The sequence below is a fragment of the Salmo salar genome, chromosome 11, assembly GCF_965601325.2.
Source record: "Salmo salar chromosome 11, fSalSal1, whole genome shotgun sequence".
NCBI classification, from domain to species: domain Eukaryota; kingdom Metazoa; phylum Chordata; class Actinopteri; order Salmoniformes; family Salmonidae; genus Salmo; species Salmo salar.
The window spans coordinates 92,074,487-92,100,860 of NC_138301.1; the positions used below are offsets into that span (position 1 = coordinate 92,074,487).

Below are 26,374 nucleotides of genomic sequence, written 5' to 3' on the forward strand. Positions count from 1 at the left end.
CACAAATAAATCCAAGTGCTGAAGGACTAGGAAATTATACAAGAAATCAAGATGGTGGTTTGGGGCGTTCATTCGTTTCAGTAAAAGGGTTCATATCATAAGCAAATACTGGAGCGATCTCATTCCCTGTGTGGGTTGAGAAGGGTAAATCATAATATTTATCATCATCATTATCCTTCACTTCCACCTCCTCATCATCATCATCATTTATTCATGCAGTGATGTGAGATGGCTTGGAGAGAGGCTGGATTTTCCAATCATCTTCCTTCACTTTCTCCCACTTCATTAAATCTAACCCTCCATCCGCCAACCCTCTCAGTGTATTCCCTTGACCCCCACCGCCTCTCTCCCTCCCTCCCTGTCTGCTCCACCTGCCAGTCCCCGTGTAGGCAGCTGCTGCCTGCCTGCCCGGCCTGGTCTGGCCTGGTGGGAGCCCTAATTGGAGCAGACTGAGCCACTGTCCAGGAGCATATGGCCCCCAGGCCTCCTGCAGGACAGAGGGAGACCAGGGCACGGCCTGGCAGCCTGGCCCCATCACCAGGCATACAAGCTGGGCCAGTCTGCATCACGCAGCCCCGCTTCTCTCCTACCCCCCACACTGAGGTCTGGGTCCCACAAGCAAGCATACAAGGCCCTCCCTCATCCTCCATTCGGCAAATCAGATCAGTACTCTTGCTTCCTGTTTAAAAGCAGAAGCTGAAACAGGAAGTACCTGCGATTCGCTTCGTTGGGAAATGGTCACCAAAATCAGAGGATATGCTTCAGGACTGCTTTTGAGACTCCGCCGATAACATCGACGAGCTAACCACCTCCGTCACCAGCTTATTAGAAAATGCATTGGCAATGTTGTACCCACTGTGAGGGTTCGCTGCTTCCCCAATCAAAAGCCCTGGATTAACATCAAGGTTGGCGTCAAACTAAAGAGCAGGGCTACCGCACACAGAGCTATTGTAGACAACCCTGATGCTACGGCCGAAGACAGGAAGTACAAGAAGGCCCATTATGACCTCCGCAGAGTCATCAAACGAGTAAAAAGACAATGTAGGAAAACGGTGGAATTGTACTACACAGGTACCGACGCATGCCACATGTGGCAGGGGCTACAGTCTAGTACGGATTAGAAAGGAAGACCCAACCGCGATCTGCACAACGGTTCCTCTCTACCAGACGAACTCAATGCATTTTATGCACGCTTTGACAACAGCAACGAGCCGGGAGTGAGGGCCGTCACCAACCCAGAGGACTGGGTGATCTCTGAGGCAGACGTGAGAAGGGTCTTTAATCAGGTCAACACCCGCAAAGCCGCAGGCCCCGACAGTATTCCAGGGCGCGTTCTCAGAGTAATTTTCAACCTCTCCTTGTCCCAGTCTGCAATACCCACATGTTTTAAGATGACCACAATCACCCATGTTCATAAGAACTCTAAGGCTTCATATCACAATGATTACCAGCCTGTAGCACTCACTTCCATAATCATGAAATGCTTTGAGAGGCTGGTTACGGCACACACTATCTCCATCATCCCAGCCACCCTAGACCCACTCCAATTTGCATACTGCCCCAACAAATCCATAGATGACGCAATCTAAATTGCTCTCCACACTGCCCTCATCCACCTAGAGGAAATGGGGGGGACGAACACTCCCCCATCCACATCGATGGGTTGGCAATGGAGCAGGTAGACAGCTCAGTGTCCAAATCACCAAAGATGTAAAATGGTCCAAACACACCCACACAGTCAAGAAGAAGGCGTGAATGCGCCTCTTCACCCTCAGGAGGTTGAAAAACGTTGGCATGGGCCCTCAAATCCTTAAAAGGTTCTATCGATGTACCATTGAGAGCATTTTGACTGGCTGCATCACTGCTTGGTATCTCAATAGCACCGCCCTCGATCGATTGCGCAACAGAGGGTTGTGCGGACAGAGCAGTACATTACCGGGGCCAAGCTCTCTGCCATCCAGGACCTCTTCATCAGGCGGTGTTAAAAAAAAAGGCCTGGAAAATCATCAAAGACCCCAACCACCCAAGCCATAGACTATTTTCTCTGCTGCAGCACGGAAAGAGGTACCAATGGGCTTCTGACACCAACAGGCTTTTGAACAGCTTCCATCCCCAAGCAATACGACTAATAAATAGCTAACAAAATAGCTACACAGACTGAGATTACCTTATATCTTTATTTACCTTTTATTTCAGTCTCTATGCACACTCACAGGGCCCTACACACTCACACACACTGCGACACTCCAACACACACACAAACACTCACTTACGCCATAATTGTCTCACTCACACATAATATGCACATACTTTTATACTGACTCTACACACCCACGCACATACAACAGGCTGCTACTCTGTTCATCTTATATCCTGTTGCCTAGTCACCTTACCCCTATACTGTACATATCTACCTCCATCACTCCAGTATCCCTACACATTGTTCATATGGTATTGGAACTGACTTTTTAAATATATGCTTACTTATTTACTTTATTGTGTATTTCATATTACCTATTCTTATTTCTCTAGTATTTTTTCTTCTAGTATTACATCATTATTGATTATTGCATTGTGGGGTTTTGAGTTTGCAAGAAAGGCATTTCACTGTACTTGTGCATGTGACATTAACACTTGAAACTTGGGTCCGTTTGTCTTTGGGAGGGGGCTGAATCTGTCCTGCCCTGTTAGAGAGGTAATGGGCCAGCATACATCACACATTACGTCACCTCTTCAGATGTGTTTGGCTGTCTATCTTTGGAGGTATTGGGCTTGGCTAGAGTGGAACGTGAATCTATAAACTGTAGGATCTGCACTTCTGGGTGCTCTCAGCGGTTCTAGTCTCATCATAGACAGGGAGACGTAGGTGGAGCTCATTCTTGAGAAAAAGAGACCAACATTTTCCAAAACTGTCTGCACTGGCCTGCCACCCTCTTCCTCCGTCTGTCTCGGGAAGGAAGGAGAGGTAAGGTCATAACAGAGAAGGCATGACTTTCTCCATCAGAGATGGACAGGGAGGGAGCGATGGGAAGCGACATTGTGTCCACTCAGTCTAATGAAAATGGGAGAGGGGAGAGGGAAGAGGAGGTGGGCAGTCCTCAGCCGAGCAGCCGAGCAGCAGCAGTCAGACTTAATGATTAATGAGAGCATCCTTGTGTCTGGGAGCATTTAGTAGATCTGATCGACCCATGGCTGACCGACCAACCGCTGGAGCTGCAAGGTGTCACTGGGCATCACACACATGCACCCACGTGCAAACTCCTGGAAATGTACTTCATACACATAAATATAATGAACAAATTAACATGATATCACATATACAATACATGCACAATACACACTAGTCACTGAAGGTACAGTAAACCACCAACCACTCACCTGGTGATCTGAAGGTCCAGGCTTCATCATCATCAAAGTGAGTGTCCCCTGCCGTGAACCTCTCTCCGGGGAAGAAGGCGTGTGCCACGGTGCCTCCCGGCCCATCGAAAGGGTACCCATCGTTGTGGTCGGCCTTGGTGAAGTCGATCTGTATGTCTGCGTCGTTGCCCGCCACTTCATGGAAATTGAGGGGTGAGATGTCACTCCAGACCTTGAGGGCATAGTACATGAGAGCTCGTACTGTATCTCGACCCAACAGAGGAGACTCCTTAGGAAAGGTACGAATCCTGGAGATGGAGAGGAGAAGAGAAGAGGGAGAGGGGACCAGGTGGGAGAAGAAGAGAGGAGAAGAGGAGAGGGGACGAAGGAGAGGATGAGAGGAGAGTGGAAGCAGATGGAAGTAGGAACAGGGAGAGAGGAGGGCCAGGCAAGAGAGGAGAACAAATATAAGAGGAGGAGAGAGAGTGAGAGGTCAAAATTAGAATACAGTACAAGTACACTGGCAGAGCTGCATTCACTGTTCAACAAAATGTTAGCTGATGCCAAAATATTGCCAGTTCATGCATGACTACAGGGCTTGTTTGCAGATACCCACTGATTGTATCTCCTTTTCCATTTCATGGCTTGGTGAGCCCTCGTAGCTGGAAACACATTGACCATAGTATTAGAATACATCAACATCTTTGAACTGAGTTGCGGAGTGAGAGGAGAAAGACACAAAATTAGATTTTTTAGGAATAACTTTTGAGGTACTCTCCTCCCTCCCTTCTCTCGCTCTCTCTCGCTCTCTCTCTCACACGCTCTCTGTCTCCCTACCTCCCTCTCTCCCTCTGCTGCAGCAGTAATAGGATTTGAATAAACAGTGGGGCAGTCATACTCTCGCCCTCTCTATCCCCTCTCTCTATTTCCTACCCGTCTTCTTTCACTCTCCTCTGTGTGTGATTGTCCAAACCATACAGAGGGTGATTGGGAACCCACCGTGCCACTCCCACACACACATCCCCTCTCCTGCGAGGGCCATTTGGCCTCTCCACCCCAGACCAGATCGGTAGGAAATGTATGTAAAGTTCACCTGTTAAAGCTTGAGGCCCGCTAGGAGTCACCCACACACACAGACCCCCCCACACACACAGACCCACACACACAGACCCACACACACACAGACCCACACACACACAGACCCACACACACACAGACCCACACACAGTCCCACAGATCCACACACACACACACACACACACACACACAGACACAGACCCCCACACAGACCCCCACACACAGACCCCCACACCCAGACCCACACACACACAGACCCACACACACACACAGACCCACACACACACAGACCCACCCACACACAGACCCCCACACACAGACCCCCACACACAGACCCACACACACACAGACCCACACAGACATAGACCCACACACAGACCCCCCCCACACACACACAGATCCACACACACAGAGTGGGATTCACTTAGCTAGCTATCCTCCATTCTCTATCCACTAAGACCAGGACTATCACATTCCCCAGCAACAACCCCAGACCAAACACACACTCAATAGCATTATTACAGGTGTCTGGTCAGCCGTAGTGTAGGAATAGCAGCTTGCTAGCCAAGGTCAGAGGCAGCCTCCCCTGCATCACAGATACACCTTAGAGACTGCTGCCCTATGTACAGAGTCTAGATCTGACAAGCGAGGTATGTGATGTCTCCAATTTCTTTGAGCATTCAATATGGCTCAGTGTTATTGTACAGTCATTGTTGATGTGTCGATCATTTTGGACCCCACTGTAAGTAGATACATTTTTTGTTGTTTTGGCTCTGTACTCAAGCACTTTGAATTTGACCTGATAAAATGACTATGTAGCATGTCTATGTATCATATGCAGACTGTCAGCTTAAGTTTGAGGGTATTTTCATCCACATCGGGTGAACCGTTTAGAAATTACATCACTTTTTGTACATAGTTTCCCCCCACTTTAGGGGACCAAAGGTTTTGGGGAAAATTCACTTATATGTGTATTAAAGTAGTCAAAAATGTAGTATTTGGGCCCATATTCCTAGCATACAATGATAACATCAAGCTTCTCACTCTACACACTTGTTGGATGTATTTGCTGTTTGTTTTGGTTGTGTTTCACATTATTTTGTGCCCAATAGAAATAGATGGTAAATCAAGTCTCCCAGGCGCAACTCAAATGTTGACTTTTCATTTGCAAGTCCAGTCACAGCTCCTGCAGTCCTGCAGTCCCATAGTCTGATGACTCAGAATAAGAGTGGAAAAAATGAAAAAACGAAGAACGTTGAAACAAAGTCATTTTTCTCTTTCTCACTTAAATCTCTCAGCAGGATTAACCTCCCTAGCCCTGATATGAAATGAGCTGTCTTTCTCTCTTCATGGAAACTTATATATGCAAACACACAGATTCTCTCTACTGACAGACATATGCAGACACACATGGACACGCGCAGGTGTGTTTAAAGGATGTCACGGATTCTTGCTTAACAAGTACCTCTTCCTCCTGATTCGGCTCACACCGAGGCTCAAACCCAGGACCTCTGCTTTGAAAGCACATGTGACCGCCCTCCCAGAGCCTCTTGCCACTCTTATCAGTTGCGCCACATGAAAAGCTAGCTGATCGGCTATTTGGTTGCGCAAGTGGACACACACACACACGCACACACACACACACACACGCACGCACACACACACGCACACACACACACACACACACACACACACACACACACACACACACACACACACACACACACACACACACACACACACACACACACACACACACACACACACACACACACACACACACACACACACACACAAAAAACATCGTGCTCTTGTACACTAAGGACCTGGGGAAGAGTTGCAGGGGTACTATTTGAAGGATGTGCCTATTTGAAGGCTAGAAAAGAAATTGCAGCTCTCGACATGTTTAATTAAAAGTAGCTCTCATGCTAGAAAAGGTTGGAGACCCCTGCTCCAGGGAGAGCCCTGTGTGAGTCTCTGTCAGCCCTGACCGAGACAAGTCTTCTTCTCTTTGTTCCTCTGAAAGGGACTGCCACCTCTGTCCTGCTAAACTGTCTATGGCCGTGAGAAAATAATAGGAATGGTCGCTGACACAGGGACTTAACAGTAGCTCTTATTCTATTAACTTTGACACACTGGGCTGAGTAACAACTGAGTGTTAAAAAAGATCATCGCAAAGTTAAAATGCAGTGAACTTGTGAGGTTTAAAGATAGTGTCCTTCAGCAGGATAATACTCCCGTCCCTCGATAAATCCTTTGTCAGGAGTGAGTCCCATCTTCCTCCATCTCCCTGTCAGAGTGGCTATCCCAGCCGTCAATCACGGCTCTAATGATGACAGCACAGGGAGAAGGGTGGAATTGATGTGGTGTCCCCTCGTTATTAGTATCACTTTATGGTAACACCCTCATCATTAGACCACCCAGCTATGGTACAATGACGAAGTGATGGGGCTTCCTTAGGTTCCTTGGGTCTGTCCTTTGGTTCACATACACCCGACTCTCCCCTCCCCTAGTGTATCCCTAAAATATATATTTCCTTAACACTTGTGTGTGTGTGCACCACTGGACATATGTGACAACCTATACTGAATCCAACTTATCACTCTTATCCATGCTCTTTCTCTGATCCATTGTATGCGTTAAGTCACTCAAATCCAAATAGGAACCAGAGGGTACACTAAGGTCATGGTGACAAAGTGACTGATGCTTATAATGACTGTCTCCTTCCTCCAGTGCAGCATGCTAACCCCAGCCAGCCAGCCAGCCAGCCAGCCAGCTGGACTAGACAGACAGTACAGGGAAGTGAATCAGAGCTCGAGACCTACAGACAGACAGACAGACAGACAGGAAAGTGAATTAGAGCAGTAGACAGAAAGACAGACAGCTAGACAAACAGATAGACATGGACGTGAATTAGAGCAGTAGACAGACTGACAGAGAGCGTGAGAGAGAGAGCGAGAGAGAGAGAGAGATGGAGAGAGGGAGGCTGCTCTGCTTTCCCCACCTATCTGTTCAGGTGATTAATACATCCGCTAACGAGCAGGAGGCTGTCTGCTGGGGGATAATGGGCTAACAGTGTGTGATGAACTGGACTGTGTGTGTGTGTTTGTGTGTAGGTATTTGCTTGTGTGTATCATTAGGAGGCCGTGTCTTCTGTCTAACTATAATGTGATTTATGCTTGATTCTGCAGGCTCTGTACGGAGGGGGTGACGCCAATGCAGATCCTCCGGAGCCTCGCAGAGGCCAAATTGAGCCGTGCGCCTTCCAAATTTTGTTGATGGTAGGTGGGGGCGGTACATCCTGTATAAACACACTCCCTTTCTTGACAACTTCTTTCACAACAAACATGGAGAACTTTGATGAAAGGCGTTTGCAAATATAAACATCTTCATGATACCTCGTGTAGGGATTTGAAAGACATGAAAATGCAAATAGTCTGGGTAGTCATTTGATTAGATGTTCAGGAGTCTTATGGCTTGGGGCTAGAAGCTGTTTAGAACCTCTTAGACTTGCCTTGCGGTAGCAGAGAGAACAGTCTATAACTAGGGTGGCTGAAGTCTTGGCAGGAAGCTTGGCCCCAGTGAATTACTGGGCTGTACGCACTACCCTCTAGTGCCTTGTGGTTGGAGGCCGAGCAGTTGCCATACCAGCCAGTGATGCAACCAGTCAGGATGCTCTAGATGGTGCAGCTGTAGAACTTTTTGAGGATCTGAGGACCCATGCCAAATCTTTTCAGTCCCCTGAGGGGGAATAGGCTTTGGTGAACCCTCTTCATGACTGTCTTGGTGTGCTTGGACCATGTTAGTTTGTTGGTGATGTGGACACCAAGGAACTTGAAGCTCTCAACCTGCTCCACTACAGTCCTGTCGATGAGAATGGGGGCGTGCTCGGCCATTCTTTTCCTTTGTCTTGATCACGTTGAGGGAGAGGTTGTTTTCCTGGCACCACACGGCCAGGTCTCTGACCTCCTCCCTATAGGCTGTTTCGTTGTTGTCGGTGATCAGGCCTACCACTGCTTGTCATCTGCAAACTTAATGAAGGTGTTGGAGTCTTGCCTGGCTGTGCAGTCATGAGTGAACAGGGAGTACAGGAGGGGACTGAGCATGCACCCCTGAAGGGCTCCAGTGTTGAGGATCAGCTTGGCAGATGTGTTGTTACCTACCCTTACCACCTGGGGGCGGCCGTCAGGAAGTCCAGGATCCAGTTGCAGAAGATGGTGTTTAGTCCCAGGATCCTTAGCTTAGTGATGAGCTTTGAGGGCACTATGGTGTTGAACGCTGAACTGTAGTCAATGAACAGCATTCTCACATACGTGTTCCTTTTGTCCAGGTGGGAAAGGGCAGCGTGGAGTGCAATAGAGATTGCATCATCTGGGGATCTGTTAGGGCGGCATGCAAATTGGAGTGGGTCTAGGGTTTCTGGGATAAAGGTGTTGATGTGAGCCATGACCAGCCTTTCAAAGGACTTCATGGCTACAGACGTGAGTGCTGTGGGTCAGTAGTCATTTAGGCAGATTACCTTAGTGTTCTTGGGCACAGAACAGTGTTCTTAGTCCTGAATCACTACGAGTGGTGCGTTTTAAGAGGTGCAGACCAATTTATTGGATGTGTATGACTCACTCCGCTATCTTCTGCTCCCCGAAGCGCAAGAAGTACTAATGCTCTGACTTCTGTGGAGGCTGAATCGCCGTAAACTCTGTAGGCCACTGCAGATGGCGGATTGACCATAAACCGGCTCTAATGCTGGGGCTGTTCTGGGTTCATGTCACAACAGCTAGGTCCACCAACCTCCGCTCTCCTCAATCGCTCTCAGTCTCAGCCAATCAATCTTCATCATCACACTAGTCAGTTCTGAAATCAGCCTATCATGGTGTCCTATACATTACTCCAGTCAACGATAGCGAGTCGCATGACATCAAGGCATTATTACTGGATTTACCATGATCATTGTTCCATACTTCTCACTGTTAAAGGGATACTTTGGGATTTTACTTCCACAGAGTCAGATGAACTAGTGGATACCATTTTTATGTCTCTGTGTCCAGTATGAAGGAAGTTAGAGGTAGTTTCGCAAGCCAATTCTAACTAGCGTTAGCGCAATGACTGGAAGTATATGGGTATCTGCTAGCATGCAGATAAAGGGCCTCAATCCCGAAATATTCCTTTAAGTGTTGTCTCACAGGTGACTAGTCTATCTTTTGACATCAAATCGAAATCACCCAGTCTCATACTTTCAAAAAAATAATATGATACATGGACAACAAAACAACACAAGATCAATCCCTAGTTTGGGGTTTAAGATACAGTATTATATGTTTGTGTGTTCCTAAAATAAAGCCTGTTTTGGACTGGCTGTGAGTTCTGCCTCTGCTATTGATTATGTTACAAATACCTCTTCCTTCAATCGGTCGATATGGTAATCCAGCCCAATAGAGAATAACCTTCGCTGACAGGCTAGGGCTGCTAGCCCACTAACAAGCCACAGGAGGTTGGTGGCACCTTAACGGGCTCGTGGTAATGACTAGAGCGGAATATGTGGAATGGTAACAAATACATCAAACACATGGTTTCTAGGTTTCCATTCCATTTGCTCCATTCTTCCCATGGCCTCCTGTGCCATGGGCTCTATTTTAACGAACCCAACGCAATGGTAAATGTAAGCGCAGGCTGTAGCGCTATAGGTTCTGGGGTGTGTCATAAATATTTTAGCTTTTTTTACTATTACAATTATCGGTGTTTGATGAATAATCAAGTTGTGGTAGTGTCGAGGCTTGGCCACTCACTGGCCAATCAGAACGTGCTCCATGGGGAAATATGTGGTTGCTTCCAGTTGTGTATTTACAATCCTTTAATGTATTGCCTTGGAATCAACTGTAATTCCAATGTTAGTCTGTTATAGTTTGTTAAATGGCTTTTAGAAACGAAATAACTAAATATATGTCACGCCCTGACCTGAGAGAGTGGGTTTGTTTCTCTATGTGGTTAGGTCAGGGTGTGGGGTGGGCATTCTATGTTTTGTATTTCTTTGTGTTGGGCCGAGTATGGTTCCTAACCAGATGCAGCTGTCTATCATTGTCTCTGATTAGGAACCATACTTAGGCAGCCTTTTTTCCACATGTGTTTGTGGGATCTTATTTTTTGTATTGCTTTGTGTGCCTACAGAACGTGACGGTCGTATTTTCTTTGTTCATTACTTTTTATCGTGTTCTGAGTAAATAAATCACAAGATGAACATATTCCACGCTGCACCTTGGTCTACTCCTTTTGACGAACGTAACAATATAGACCTATCTTTGCTAAATACGTTAACTTGAACCCATTTACAGTCCACATTGTTCTAAGTAATTGCATGTCTTCAAAATCATTCACACTGATATAGAGGCTAGGCCTACTGTAAATTATATTATGGCTGAGCATGGACATGGCAAACATTGTCAAAAAGCAAGATTAAATTCATTATTGATAAGGCCTAAACAAAGCGAAACAACATCTTGTTTTAAATATGCTATGTCACACTTACAGGCACCATAACTTCGGCCCGTGGGCATATAATATTAAAACAAAGCAGACTATGGAGGGTTTTACTCACATCCAAACTTCTTACAGTAGCTGGACAAGATCCAATATAAAGAGAAAGGGAGCATGTCCACTTACTAGACTAGACTGCTTTAGAATACTAGACTGCTCCCAAAAGGCCTATGTTTTCTGAACATAATCAGAACACATCTTACAGATCACATCGCATTCACACATCTCCAGAAATTGCATTGCATGCGCGCAACGCATAAAACCAGGAAGGTGAATCATTCTAATGAGATTGGTTGTAATAAAATGTAATGAAAAACAAGTAATCTGTTTATAAAAATAAATTCTCTGTTCAAATATTTTTTATTGAACACACACAAGAATGGTGTATAGGTATTTTGTAGAAAAGACAACTATGAAATTCTTATCTAAACATAAAAGAGAAGACAGAAACAAAAAGACCCAGAGTTCTAGGTACAAAGTAAATAATACAAAACAAGGACATGTAAACAGAAAGAGGGCAGATGTCACCCCCCCCCCCCCCCCCCCCCCCCCCCCCCCCACACAGCACTGAACGGTCCAAGTAAGAGAGGAGAGGCTGCCAGATTTGATCAAATGTTGATAATTTATTGTTCAGAATATATTTAATTCTTTCTAAGTGTACAGTGTTTGCCAATTCGCTGAGCCATAATTTGGTAGAGGGAGCTTCCTTCCTTTTCCGAAACAACAAGATATATTTTTTGGGCCGAAATGAGACTAAGAGATTAGTTGTTTTTGGGGGTTGGTTAATCTGTTTAGGGTTTCAGACACTCCCAGGATGATCAGAAGCGCGTCTGGGTCAATTGAAGTGTCCAGAACTTCAGAGAGTATCCTAACAATTACACACCAATAACAATACAAGTTAGAGCATAGGGCAAAGCAGTGGAGTAGTGTACCCTGCACAGCATGACATTTATCACACATAGGGGAGGTATCAGGAAATATCCTATGCAGCTTAGTTTTGGAATAGTGTAATCTGTGTAAGATCTTGAATTGTATGAGATGGTGTCTGGAGTTAATGGAGCAGGTGTGGATATACTCCAAGCTATCTTCCCAGTCTGCAACAGAAATGTTGTGCCTAGCTCTTCTTCCCATTTTGCCTTAATGGCATCTGTAGATGGTGTGCTAACAGATTGAAAAGCGTCATATAGACGAGAAATCAGTTTGCCTGAGGTGGGACAAATGTTGATGCATCCGTCAAACATGGAAGGTTTAGCATTTCTAAATGTAGGAAGATGTTTTCTAACATAGTCTCTAATCTGTAGGTATCTGAAAAAGTTACTTCTGCGAAGATTATAGGTTTCCTTCAACAAATCAGAGGCAAAGGTCCCTTCTATATATAGATCCCCTGTGGTATTGATCCCTAGCTCTCCCCATCACTCAAAGGTGTTATCAAGGTTAGAGGGGGCAAAGGAGGGATTCCTGGTAACAGGGAGCATGAATGATATTGGTGTAGGGTCAAAGTGGACTTTAATTTCCTTCCTGAGAATTTATTCTATATCCTGAGAAGGTACCAAACAAATTCATCAAATCAAGAATAGCTGGAATACTAGACTGGGGTTCTGTTACATAGAGGAGAATGTCATCTGCGTATAGTGATATCTTATTTAGAGTATCTTTAGTATTATAGCCGTGTATTACTGCATGAGATCTGATTGCCTGAGCGAGCGGATCAATGATTAGAGCAAAAAGCAGAGGCAACAGCGCACAACCTTGCCCCTCTATAAAGGTTAAACCGGGGCGACAATGATTGGTTAGTGAGTATTCTCGCACAGGGGTTCCTATATAAAAGCTGGATCCATTTTGTGAACCCATCTCCAATATTACATTTCTGTAGGACTGTGAATAGATAGGACCACTCAAATTGGTCAAAACCCTTTTCGGCGTCCAGAGATATAACGGCAAGGTCCACGTTGGGTAACCTCTGAGAATACATAATGTTGAAGAGGCGCCTGAGATTGAAAAATGAGTTTCCGTTAGGGATAAAGCCATTCTGGTCCGAATGGACCAATTTTCCCAATAAAGTGCTAAGCCTATTAGCCAGAGTTTTTGCTCAAATCTTTTTGTCTGTATTAAGGAGAGATATTGGTCTGTATGACCCTACCACTTCCGGATCTTTACCCTTTTTATGAACAACTGTAATAAACGCCTCATTGAAAGTAGGTGGGAGATCTCCATCCTCAATGGCCTGAAGCAACATTTTGTGCAGGTAGGGAGAATGTTGCTGAATGTTTTAGAGAGGAATCCATCTGGGCCCAGGGTCTTGCCACTCTTTAGAGATGTAATTGTTTCTCGAATTTCTCCAAGAGATATTACCTTATTCAGGAAATTGGAATCTTCCCGGTTCAGGGCAGGGAGATTACAGTCCTCCAAAAAGTTTTGCATAATTAAGGGATTAGGATCTGCTTTAGATGTCTTGTAAAACTGACGAAATCTGTCATTGATGTCCTTGGGGGAAGAGAGTAATTCCCCAGTTGCAGATTTAACTTTGTGAATCATTTGGTCACTCTCAGTTTTTCAAAGTTGTCTGGCAAGTAATTTGTGTGGTTTGTCACCAAACTCTAAATATTTTTGCTTGGCATAGAGAAAAGATTTAGCAATTTTAGTTGAGAGAATCTGATTATATTCAAATTTCAAAGCGGTAATTTTTAAAAATGTTTCTCCATAGATGGATGACTAGCATTCTCCTTATCCAGTAAGTGAATTTGTCCCTCCAATTCTACTCATTTTTCTCTGTTTTGCCTACTCTTGGCAGCCTGAATGGAGATGATACAGCCTCTCAAATAAGCCTTCACTGTTTCCTACAATAATGCTGGGGTTAGTCTCTGTGTTGTCGTTGGTACAGTGCCTTGCAAAAGTATTCATCCCCCTTGGCGTTTTTCCTATTTTGTTGCATTACAACCTGTCATTTAAATTGATTTTTATTTGGACATACACAAAATAGTCCAAATTGGTGAAATGAAAAAAAATACTTGTTTCAAAAAATGTGAAAAAATCAAACGGAATAGTGGTGTGTGTATATGTATTCACCCCCTTTGCTATGAAGCCCCTAAATAAGATCTGGTGCGACCAATTACCTTCAGAAGTCACAACATTAGTTAAATAAAGTCCACCTGTGTGCAATCTATGTGTCACATGATCTCAGTATATATACACACCTGTTCTGAAAGGCCCCAGAGTCTGCAACACCACTAAGCAATCGGCACCACCAAGCAAGTGGCACCATGAAGACCAAGGAGCTCTCCAAACAGGTCAGGGACAAAGTTGTGTAGAAGTACAGATCAGGGTTGGGTTATAAAAAAATATCCGAAACTTTGAACATTCCATTGAGCAACATTAAATCGATTATTAAAAAAAGGAAAGAATATGGCACCACAACAAACCTGCCAAGAGTGGGTCGCCCACCAAAACACACGGACCAGGCAAGGAGGGCATTAATCAGAGAGGCAACAAAGAGACCAAAGATAACCCTGAAGGAGCTGCAAAGCTCCACAGCAGAGATTGGAGTATCTCTGCTGTTTGGTGTTCGCCAAAAGGCATGTGGGAGACTCGCCAAACATATGGAAGAAGGTACTCTGGTCAGATGAGACTAAAATTGAGCTTTTTGGCCATCAAGGAAAACGCTATGTCTGGCACAAACCCAACACCTCGCATCACCACGAGAACACCATCCCCACAGTGAAGCATGGTGGTGGCAGCATCATGCTGTGGCAGATGTATTTCCATCGACAGGGACTGGGAAAGTGGTCAGAATTGAAGGAATGTTGGATGGCGATAAGTACAGGGAAATTCTTGAGGGAAACCTGTTTCAGTCTTCCAGAGATTTAAGACTGGGATGGAGGTTCACCTTCCAGCAGGACAAAGACCTTAAGCATGCTGCTAAAGCAACCCTCGAGTGGTTTAAGGGGAAACAGTTAAATGTCTTGGAATGGCCTAGTCAAAGCCCAGACCTCAATCCAATTGAGAATCTGTGGTATGACTTAAAGATTGCTGTACACCAGCGGAACCCATCCAACTTGAAGGAGCTGGAGCAGTTTTGTGCCAAGCTTATAGAGACATACCCCAAGAGACTTACAGCTGTAATTGCTGCAAAAGGTGGCAATACCAAGTATTGCCTTTTTTTTGTGGGGGGGGGGGGGGGGGGGGGGTTATTCGTTATGTTATTTTGTCTTATTACTTGTTTGTTTCACAATAAAAAATATTTAGCATCTTCAAAGTGGTAGGCATGTTGTGTAAATCAAATGATACATCCCCCCCCCCCAATTTTTTTTTATCCATTTGAATTCAAGGTTACAAGGCAAAAAATAGTGAAAATGCCAAGGGGGTGAATACTTTCGCAAGTCACTGTAAGTGCCATCCTGGGTCGACCCATGAGATAAGCAAGCTATAACATCTCAAGGTTATATTGCGTGAACAATGCTGGTCTAAACATAAACCATCTGCAACCGATATAGACAACAGTACATTTACATATTGTGGGTTGGGAGATCGGAACAAGGACTTAGCCCCAATCAAAAATAAATAAATAAATATATATATATATATATATATATATACACACGTGTATATATGTGTGCATGTACACATGCACATATGTGCACACACACACACACACACACACACACACACACACACACACACACACACACACACACACACACACACACACACACACACACACACACATATATATATACATACAGTTGAAGTCGGAGGTTTACATACACCTTAGCCAAGTACAATTAAACTCAGTTTTTCACAATTCCTGACATTTAATCCTAGTAAAAATTCCCTGTATTAGGTCAGTTAGGATCACCACTTTATTTTAAGAATGTGAAATGTCAGAATAATAGTAGAGAGAATGATTTATTTCAGCTTTTATTTCCTTCATCACATTCCCAGTGGGTCAGAAGTTTACATACACTCAATTAGTATTTGGTAGCATTGCCTTTAAATTGTTTAAAACTTCATAAGCCTAGGAGTCCCGCTAGCGAGACCACTTCCGGTGAAACTGGAGGGCGCGCAATTCAAATAAATAATCATAAAAATTATGGCTATTAAACATTTAGGTACATACAAGTGTCTTATATCGGTTTAAAGCTTAAATTCTTGTTAATCTAACTGCACTGTCCGATTTACAGTAGCCATTACAGCGAAAGCATGCCATGCGATTGCTTGAGGACGGCGCCCCACATCAAAATATTTTTCCACCGGGACACAGGTTTCATAAATTCACAAATAGCGATTAAATATTCACTTACTTTTTGAAAATCTTCCTCTGATTTGTCATCCAAAGGGTCCCAGCTATAACATGTAGTGTCGTTTTGTTAGATAAAATCCTTCTTTATATCCCAAAAAGTCAGTTAAGCTGGTGCCATCGATTTGAGTAATCCACTCGTTCAACATGCAGAGAAAGGAATCCAAAAATCTACCGCTAAACTTTGTTTCAACAAGTCAAAACAGATACCCTAAAATATAATCAAACTATAATATTTCTTACGGAAAGAAGTATGTTCAATAGGAAACCGATATTAGCAGATGCGTCTTGTCTTCATCGTGCGCCCAAACATGAATTTTCAAGACTGTGTCCCTGTACTAAAACTCATATTTCTTATTCGTTTTGGAAGTTACAAGCCGGAAACCTTGAGGATAGACTGCTGACACCCTGTGGAAGCCATAGGAATTGCATCCTGGGAGCTAGAATTCAGTATGCACCTTTAGTTTCCATTGTAAGAGCATGGTCTCTCAAAAAAGAAAATTCTGGTTGGTTTTTCTTTGGATTTGCTCCTTACATATCTATTGTGTTATAGTCTCCTACATTATTTGAACATTTCTACAAACTTCAAAGTGTTTTCTTTCCAATGGTACCAATTATATGCATATCCTGGCTTCAGGGCCTGAGCAACAGCCACTTTACTTTAGGCACGTCAGTCAGGCAGAAACTGAAGAAAAAAGGACCTAGCCCTATGAAAACTTGGGTCAAACGTTCTGGGTATCCTTCCACAAGCTTTCCACAAAAGGTTGGGTGAATTTTGTCCCATTCCTCCTGACAGAGCTGCTGTAACTGAGTCAGTTTGTAGGCCTCCTTGATCGCACACACTTTTTCAGTTCTGCCCACAAATTTTCTATAGGGTTGAGGTCAGGGCTTCATGATGGCCACTCCAATACCTTGACTTTGTTGTCCTTAAGCCATTTTGCCACAACTTTGGAAGTATGCTTGGGGTCAATGTCCATTTGGAACACCCATTTGCGACCAAGCTTTAACTTCCTGACTGATGTCTTGAGATGCTGCTTCAATATATCAACATAATTTTCCTCCTCGTGATGCCATCTATTTTGAGAAGTGCACCAGTCCCTCCTGCAGCAAAGCACCCCCACAAGATGTTGCTGCCACCCCCGTGCTTCACGGTTGGGATGGTGTTCTTCGGCTTGCAAGCCTCCCCCTTTTTCCTCTAAACATAACGATGGTCATTATGGCCAAACAGTTCTATTTTTGTTTCATCATTTCTCCAAAAAGTATGAGCTTTGTCCCCATGTGCAGTTGCAAACCGTAGTCTGGCTTTTTTTATGGTGGTTTTGGAGCAGTGGCTTCTTCCTTGCTGAGCGTCCTTTCAGGTTATGTCGATATAGGACTCGTTTTACTGTGGATATAAATACTTTTGTACCTGTTTCCTCCAGCATTTTCACAAGGTCCTTTGCCGTTGTTCTGGGATTGATTTGCACTTTTCGCACCAAAGTACGTTCATCTCTAGGAGACAGAACGCATCTCCTTCCTGAGCGGTATGACGGCTGCTTGGTCCCATGCTGCTTATACTTGTGTACTATTGTTTGTACAGATGAACGTGGTACCTTCAGGCGTTTGGAACTTGCTCCCAAGGATGAACCAGACTTCTGGAGGTCTACAATACTTTTTCTGAGGTCTTGGCTGATTTATTTAGATTTTCCCATGATGTCAAGCAAAGAGCCACTGAGTTTGAAGGTAGGCCTTGAAATACATCCACAGGTACACTACCAATTGAACCAGATAATGTTAATTAGCCTATCAGAAGCTTCTAAAGCCATGACATCATTTTCTGGAATTTTCCAAGCTGTTTAAAGGCACAGTCAAATTAGTGTATGTAAACTTCTGACCCACCTGAATTGTGATACAATGAATTAAAAGTAAAATAATCTGTCTGTAAACAATTGTTGGAAAAATTACTTGTGTCATGCACAAAGTAGATGTCCTAACCGACTTGCCAAAACTATAGTTTGTTAACAAGAAATTTGTGGAGTGGTTGAAAAATGAGTTTTAATGACTCCAACGTTAGTGTATGTAAATTTACGACTTCAACTGTATATACACACACAAACATTTATACCAAAAACTAAATGAAAGTATACACATAATAATAATAATAAAATGCTAAGAGAGAAAAATAAAATACAAATAATAATTATATGTACACACACCTACAAATATATACACAAACACCACAGGAGTCTGGTGGGAACCTAATGGGTAGAACGGGCCTGCGGCAATGACAGAAGCAGAACGTCACAAAACTCCGACATGATATCCAGGTGTCTGATGCCACCCCATCTGCCCCGCCCCACCCATCACCACCAGTCCTCTGCCAACAATAAATGAAAGGTATGATGATAATAATAATAATAATAGTAATAATAATAATGCAAGATTTGAGAAATAAATAAATAATGAAACAAAACAAAAATGGGGGAATAGAAGAATATCCATCTGAAAGCGTCAATGATCGAACCTGCCACTCAAACAGGCATCGCTCTAAACTCCAACGACAGGTCAGTCGTCCAGCCAGAATGAAAGTGAAATGAAAGTGAAATGAAAGCTCTGACCGCCCTCCACTGGCCCGACTCAGTGTCTAATATGTCCGAGAGAGTAACAATGAAACTACAGTCAGCAGCCCTTGCTGAGACAGTTTAATAAGATTTCACCCGCTATGGCACAGTATGGATTTGAGTCCATGAGCAGAACCTAACACACAATGACAAGGTGCTCTAACCTGTACGGTGGGATTGGTGAATATTCCCAAATAAACTTCTCTGCGTCCAAAACCGAGGAGACAAATCTTCTCACTAGAAGGAGGGGTAATTTTGAGTCTGGCAGGGAAGAGCAAGGCTGGGCGAAGATGGAGTTTGTAAAGTTTGGTTATTTACATTTACATTTAAGTCATTTAGCAGACGCTCTTATCCAGAGCGACTTACAAATTGGTGCATTCACCTTATAATATCCAGTGGAACAACCACTTTACAATAGTGCATCTAAATCTTTTAAGGGGGGGGGGGGGGGTTAGAAGGATTACTTTATCCTATCCCAGGTATTCCTTGAAGAGGTGGGGTTTCAGGTGTCTCCGGAAGGTGGTGATTGACTCCGCTGTCCTGGCGTCGTGAGGGAGCTTGTTCCACCATTGGGGTGCCAGAGCAGCGAACAGTTTTGACTGGGCTGAGCGGGAACTGTGCTTCCTCAGAGGTAGGGAGGCGAGCAGGCCAGAGGTGGATGAACGGAGTGCCCTTGTTTGGGTGTAGGGCCTGATCAGAGCCTGAAGGTACGGAGGTGCCGTTCCCCTCACAGCTCCGTAGGCAAGCACCATGGTCTTGTAGCGGATGCGAGCTTCGACTGGAAGCCAGTGGAGAGAGCGGAGGAGCGGGGTGACGTGAGAGAACTTGGGAAGGTTGAACACCAGACGGGCTGCGGCGTTCTGGATGAGTTGTAGGGGTTTAATGGCACAGGCAGGGAGCCCAGCCAACAGCGAGTTGCAATAATCCAGACGGGAGATGACAAGTGCCTGGATTAGGACCTGCGCCGCTTCCTGTGTGAGGCAGGGTCGTACTCTGCGAATGTTGTAGAGCATGAACCTACAGGATCGGGTCACCGCCTTGATGTTGGTGGAGAACGACAGGGTGTTGTCCAGGGTCACGCCAAGGCTCTTAGCACTCTGGGAGGAGGACACAAGGGAGTTGTCAACCGTGATGGCGAGATCATGGAACGGGCAGTCCTTCCCCGGGAGGAAGAGCAGCTCCGTCTTGCCGAGGTTCAGCTTGAGGTGGTGATCCGTCATCCACACTGATATGTCTGCCAGACATGCAGAGATGCGATTCGCCACCTGGTTGTCAGAAGGGGGAAAGGAGAAGATTAATTGTGTGTCATCTGCATAGCAATGATATGAGAGACCATGTGAGGATATGACAGAGCCAAGTGACTTGGTGTATAGCGAGAATAGGAGTGGGCCAAGAACAGAGCCCTGGGGGACACCAGTGGTGAGAGCACGTGGTGCGGAGACAGATTCTCGCCACGCCACCTGGTAGGAGCGACCTGTCAGGTAGGACGCAATCCAAGCGTGGGCGGCGCCGGAGATGCCCAGCTCGGAGAGGGTGGAGAGGAGGATCTGATGGTTCACGGTATCAAAGGCAGCAGATAGGTCTAGAAGGATGAGAGCAGAGGAGAGAGAGTTAGCTTTAGCAGTGCGGAGAGCCTCCGTGACACAGAGAAGAGCAGTCTCAGTTGAATGCCCAGTCTTGAAACCTGACTGATTAGGATCAAGAAGGTCATTCTGAGAGAGATAGCAAGAGAGCTGGCCAAGGACGGCGCGTTCAAGAGTTTTGGAGAGAAAGGAAAGAAGGGATACTGGTCTGTAGTTGTTGACATCGGAGGGATCGAGTGTAGGTTTTTTCAGAAGGGGTGCGACTCTCGCTCTCTTGAAGACGGAAGGGACGTAGCCAGCGGTCAAGGATGAGTTGATGAGCGAGGTGAGGTAGGGGAGAAGGTCTCCGGAAATGGTCTGGAGAAGAGAGGAGGGGATAGGGTCAAGTGGGCAGGTTGTTGGGCGGCCGGCCGTCACAAGACGCGAGATTTCATCTGGAGAGAGAGGGGAGAAAGAGGTCAAAGCACAGGGTAGGGCAGTGTGAGCAGGACCAGCAGTGTCGTTTGACTTAGCAAACGAGGATCGGATGTCGTCAACCTTCTTTTCAAAATGGTTGACGAAGTCATCCGCAGAGAGGGAGGAGGGGGGGGGGAGGGGGAGGAGGATTCAGGAGGGAGGAGAAGGTAGCAAAGAGCTTCCTAGGGTTAGAGGCAGATGCTTGGAGTTTAGAGTGGTAGAAAGTGGCTTTAGCAGCAGAGACAGAAGAGGAAAATGTAGAGAGGAGGGAGTGAAAGGATGCCAGGTCCGCAGGGAGGCGAGTTTTCCTCCATTTCCGCTCGGCTGCCCGGAGCCCTGTTCTGTGAGCTCGCAGTGAGTCGTCGAGCCACGGAGCAGGAGGGGAGGACCGAGCCGGCCTGGAGGATAGGGGACAGAGGAAATCAAAGGATGCAGAGAGGGAGGAGAGGAGGGTTGAGGAGGCAGAATCAGGAGATAGGTTGGAGAAGGTTTGAGCAGAGGGAAGAGATGATAGGATGGAAGAGGAGAGAGTAGCGGGAGAGAGAGAGCGAAGGTTGGGACGGCGCAATACCATCCGAGTAGGGGCAGAGTGAGAAGTGTTGGATGAGAGCGAGAGGGAAAAGGATACAAGGTAGTGGTCGGAGACTTGGAGGGGAGTTGCAATGAGATTAGTGGAAGAACAGCATCTAGTAAAGATGAGGTCAAGCGTATTGCCTGCCTTGTGAGTAGGGGGGGAAGGTGAGAGGGTGAGGTCGAAAGAGGAGAGGAGTGGAAAGAAGGAGGCAGAGAGGAATGAGTCGAAGGTAGACGTGGGGAGGTTAAAGTCACCCAGAACTGTGAGAGGTGAGCCATCCTCAGGAAAGGAACTTATCAAGGCGTCAAGCTCATTGATGAACTCTCCAAGGGAACCTGGAGGGCGATAAATGATAAGGATGTTAAGCTTGAAAGGGCTGGTAACTGTGACAGCATGGAATTCAAATGAGGAGATAGACAGATGGGTCAGGGGAGAAAGAGAGAATGTCCACTTGGGAGAGATGAGGATTCCAGTGCCACCACCCCGCTGGCTCGATGCTCTAGGGGTATGTGAGAACACGTAGTCAGACGAGGAGAGAGCAGTAGGAGTAGCAGTGTTATCTGTGGTAATCCATGTTTCCGTCAGCACCAGGAAGTCTAGGGACTGGAGGGTAGCATAGGCTGAGATGAACTCAGCCTTGTTGGCCGCAGACCGGCAGTTCCAGAGGCTGCCGGAGACCTGGAACTCCACGTGGGTCGTGCGCGCTGGGACCACCAGGTTAGAGTGGCAGCGGCCACGCGGTGTGGAGCGTTTGTATGGCCTGTGCAGAGGAGAGAGAACAGGGATAGACAGACACATAGTAGACAAGCTACAGAAGAGGCTACGCTAATGCAAATGAGATTGGAATGACAAGTGGACTACACGTCTCGAATGTTCAGGAAGTTAAGCTTACGTTGCAAAAATCTTATTGACTAAAATGATACAGTACTGCTGGCTGGTGGAGTAGGCTAGCTAGCAGTGGCTGCGTTGTTGACTTTGAACGTGTAGCTGGCTAGGTAACCTCGGTAGTTTCAGTACTACACCTTGTCATGATACAAAGCAACTTTGTAGCTAGCTAGCTAACATAACACTAATCAAGACGTTCCTTGTAGTGTATTTAGTTTCAACAATGCTGCTCGTCGGTAATAGTTGGCTGGGTTAGGAAAAATGGCGTCGCGGGGGACGCCAGGGTTATGACATCCCTGTCGTTCGGCACGATGTTGCCACATCTGGTGCATAATCCTCATCGACACGGAAGGGATGTCCTTTATGTAACAGGTTACCCCTCATTCGAGCCTCACGCAGGATAAGATCCTTGGTCTTGAAAGCGTGACAACAGATGATTACTGGGCGAGGACGTTGGCCCGGTTGGCATGGGGACAAGTGATGATAACTGGGCGAGGACATTGGCCCGGTCCAGGCACGGAGACAAGAGCGCGATGTGAACGGTCCAGCAGCGGATCCGAAGCCAAAACATCCGATCCCATTGTATTCCTCAATAGCTTCGCGAAGAAGTCGGTGGGGCGAGAGCCAGCCTCCACTCCCTCTGCCAGACCAACAATGTGAAGGTTATGACGTCTGGACAAACCTCTAGGCCGACCACTTTCACAGAAAGCCCTTGCACACTCTCCTGCAAGGATGTGCATAGCTTCTCCAAGTCGTCGGTCCTACCAGGATTGAATTCAGAAGCCTTCTCAAGGTCCACAATACTCTGGCCCCGTGAAGAAACCTTTTGAATGGTGCTCTCGATTTTGGTGTCCAGTTCAGCAATAGTAGCCTTAAAACACATAGTTCTCCCAGAGCCCGGATAAGCTCTGAAAGTGTCACGTTATTACCTGTGCCTTCCGCCATGTCTGTCTCGTTGTTTGGTGGGGAGGAGGCCTCCGATGAGGATTTATTGTCCTTTAGTCGCCTATTACCCAGCATGTTCACATAAAAATTTATAATATTGTACTAGAAAGAAACTAATGTTGTAAAAAGTAAAGTAGGTTAAGTTAGAATGTTTCACAAAAATGTTGCGGGAGCCTCTCTCAAACACAGCCGTTCACTCCAACATGCTAGCTCCGGCCCTTCAATCTGTTTTTTTTTTAACAAAAACAATAAATAAATGTAAAATGTAACGATATCATAAAGTCGCCAGGATAAAAATACTCTTTGTTATAGTAGGCCTAAAGGGAGGGCCTGGGGTTTGAACATATTAAACGGAAAACAAGCAATTGTTACAGGATACAGATAACTTCTAAATACGATGGGCATGACACGTAGCCTACATCATGGAGGGGGTTTAACGCACGGGACCTGCATGGCTAAAATAATGTGGGCCTGCCTACAATGCAGAGATAAAAAGGGAATGTCAGCTCACTGTTTTACTCCTCTCAAACTTGATATTTTAATACATCTTTGGTGATTAAGATGTATTTCCAATCGGTCTCAGGAGCCAAACCCTTTATCGGCAGTATTGACTACTTCGCGATTGCATTGAGAATTTAAACTAAATACAAAGTATACATTCATCAAAGGCACATTGGTCTACTCTTGTTCCACGCGAATATGGACAGTGTGCGTCGTGGCTGGATAGGCTTTGTTTCCACTCTCAAAATTCATGGCATAACCAACTGCGTTACCTCTAAAAACAGTTTTTGTTTGATCTTAAATATCCCTTACAGCGCTGCCTGAAATTAGAACTTTGGATCATGTTGTAAAGGACAAGTCTAAAATATTTCCACCCCTCCCATCTGAGCGCAAGCGTGCTGATATGACAGGTAAATTGCCGAACCTGGCGTTAGGGCTGGAAAATGACCGTTTTTAGATGACGAAATTGCAAACTAATGTGTGTTTGACACTAGTGCCGCCTTAACGCCAGCAGCAAATGGCTCCCTATATATCTATATGTGGAACTGTACTGAACTGTGGACTCCACTGAACTTCCCTGAGTGTGTTTGTGTGTATTCCTCTCCACACAGCTCCCAGCCAAGCCCCTGCCCCATGACCCTCTACTCTACACCAGCCCCTTATCTCCAGCGCTCTCAAACAAACCATTAAGGAACATTATTACAGTGTTTGAGCCCTGACCTTACTCTCACTGGGGCTGGTAGACCCGAGGCAAGTCTGTGACTGAGAGAGGTAAGTAGAACTGACTGAGAGAGAACTTCACCAGTTTAAAGAACTTCTGTTGACTCTTTAGATGACTGGAGGAACATGGATTCAAGATTTTTTTCTGGGATGTTTTCATTTGCATGGTGCTGTGAGGCAAGACTGGGTTTAAGTCAACAGATAATTAATGGGTGCTACTTTCCAAACCCCCAGGTAAAGAAGCGTATACAAGATCTGCTTGGTCTCTGAGCTCTACAGCCCAAACCAAGAATTCTGTGAGAGAAAACTCCAGCTCTCCATCCAGTGAGCACAGTGTTTTCAGGACTATGTACAAATCAGTACTAGTGTTAATACAAACACACTCTTCCTGGTCTCAACAGACAGTCAGGCTGCCAGCAGACAGTAGAGGTGAGAGGAGAGCAGGAGCAAGCAGACAGGAGCAAGGCAAATGATTGACACTAGAATGCAGGCGAAAGAAGGAGAGAGGGAGAGAGAGAAAGAGAGAGCGAGAGAGAGGGAAAAAGGAAAGAGATAGATACAACTGCAGGATCTGTCAATGAGGGGGGAAGAAAGGTGTGTGTGTGTGTGTGTGTGTGTGTGTGTGTGTGTGTGTGTGTGTGTGTGTGTGTGTGTGTGTGTGTGTGTGTGTGTGCGTGTGCATGTGAGAGAGGCTATGTAGGTGTCAGCAACTTTACAATCCATCTCTCTCAGCTCTTTCATGCACACGTACGCACGCACACAGAAATGTTCCATATGCACAAAAAGCGTATTTCTCTAAAAGTTGGTGCACAAATGTGTTTACATCCCTGTTAGTGAGTGTTTATCCTTTGCCAAGATAATCCATCCACCTGACAGTTGTGGCATATCAAGAAGCTGATTAAACTGCATGAGCATTACACAGGTGGGTGCATCTTTCGCTGGGGACAATAAAAGGCCACTTTAGAATGTGCAGTTTTGTCACACAACACAATGCCACAGATGTTTTAAGTTTTGAGGGAGCGTGCAATTGGCATGCTGACTGCAGGAATGTCCACCAGAGCTGTTGCCAGAGAATTGAATGTTCATGTCTCTACCAACATTGTTTTAGAGAATTTGGCAGTATGTCCAACTGGCCTCACAACCTCACACCATGTGTAACCACGCCAGCCCAGGACCTATCACCTGCGGGATAGCCTGAGACCAGCAACTCGGACAGCTAACGAAACTGAGGAGTATTTCTGTCTGTAGTATAGCCCTTTTGTGGGGATAAACACATTTGAATTTGCTGGGCCTGGCTCCCCAGAAGGTGGGTCTGGCTCCCAAGTGTGTGGGCCTATGCCCTCCCAGGCCAACCCATGGCTGCGCCCCTGCCCAGTCATGTGAAATCCATAGATTAGGGCCTAATGAATGTATTTAAATGTACTGATTTCCTTTTATGAACTGTAACTCAGTAAAATAGTTGAAATTGTTGCATGTTGCATTTATATTTTTGTTCAGTATAGTAATGGTTTCACCCTCCCCTCCCCCTTCCTTCCCTTCCCCATGACCCTGGCCTGCACACACATCCATCTGCAGTCCAGCACAGTGGTCCACATGCAGGGACTGTTTGTCCAATGTTCCACCCATTTCATAAAGTAACCTCACACATCTAACGCTGACCCTCCCTGAAATCCAACACACCTGCTCAACACCATGTGCATCATTAGCCATGGACTAGATTGTACATGCAAAGCAGGTTATGTGTTCCCTACCATCCCTGGTACCATACTCTCTACCATACCCAGTCCACTCTACATCTCCCCGGTCAACCTTCACACTGATAGCACACAGACTGACGTTGTGGCCAGGTGTGTTT

At 45.6% G+C, this 26,374-nt stretch overlaps 1 protein-coding gene across 1 annotated transcript in view; it reads right to left on the reverse strand.

Annotated features, from left to right (window-relative positions):
* Positions 1–26,374, reverse strand: part of LOC106563158 (matrix metalloproteinase-17) — a 91,754-nt gene that overhangs the window by 17,103 nt on the left and 48,277 nt on the right. Inside the window, exon 4 of the mRNA XM_014128425.1 lies at positions 3,379–3,665. Within this exon, the coding sequence (XP_013983900.1) occupies positions 3,379–3,665 (287 nt within the window). The remainder of the gene's footprint in view (positions 1–3,378; positions 3,666–26,374) is intronic.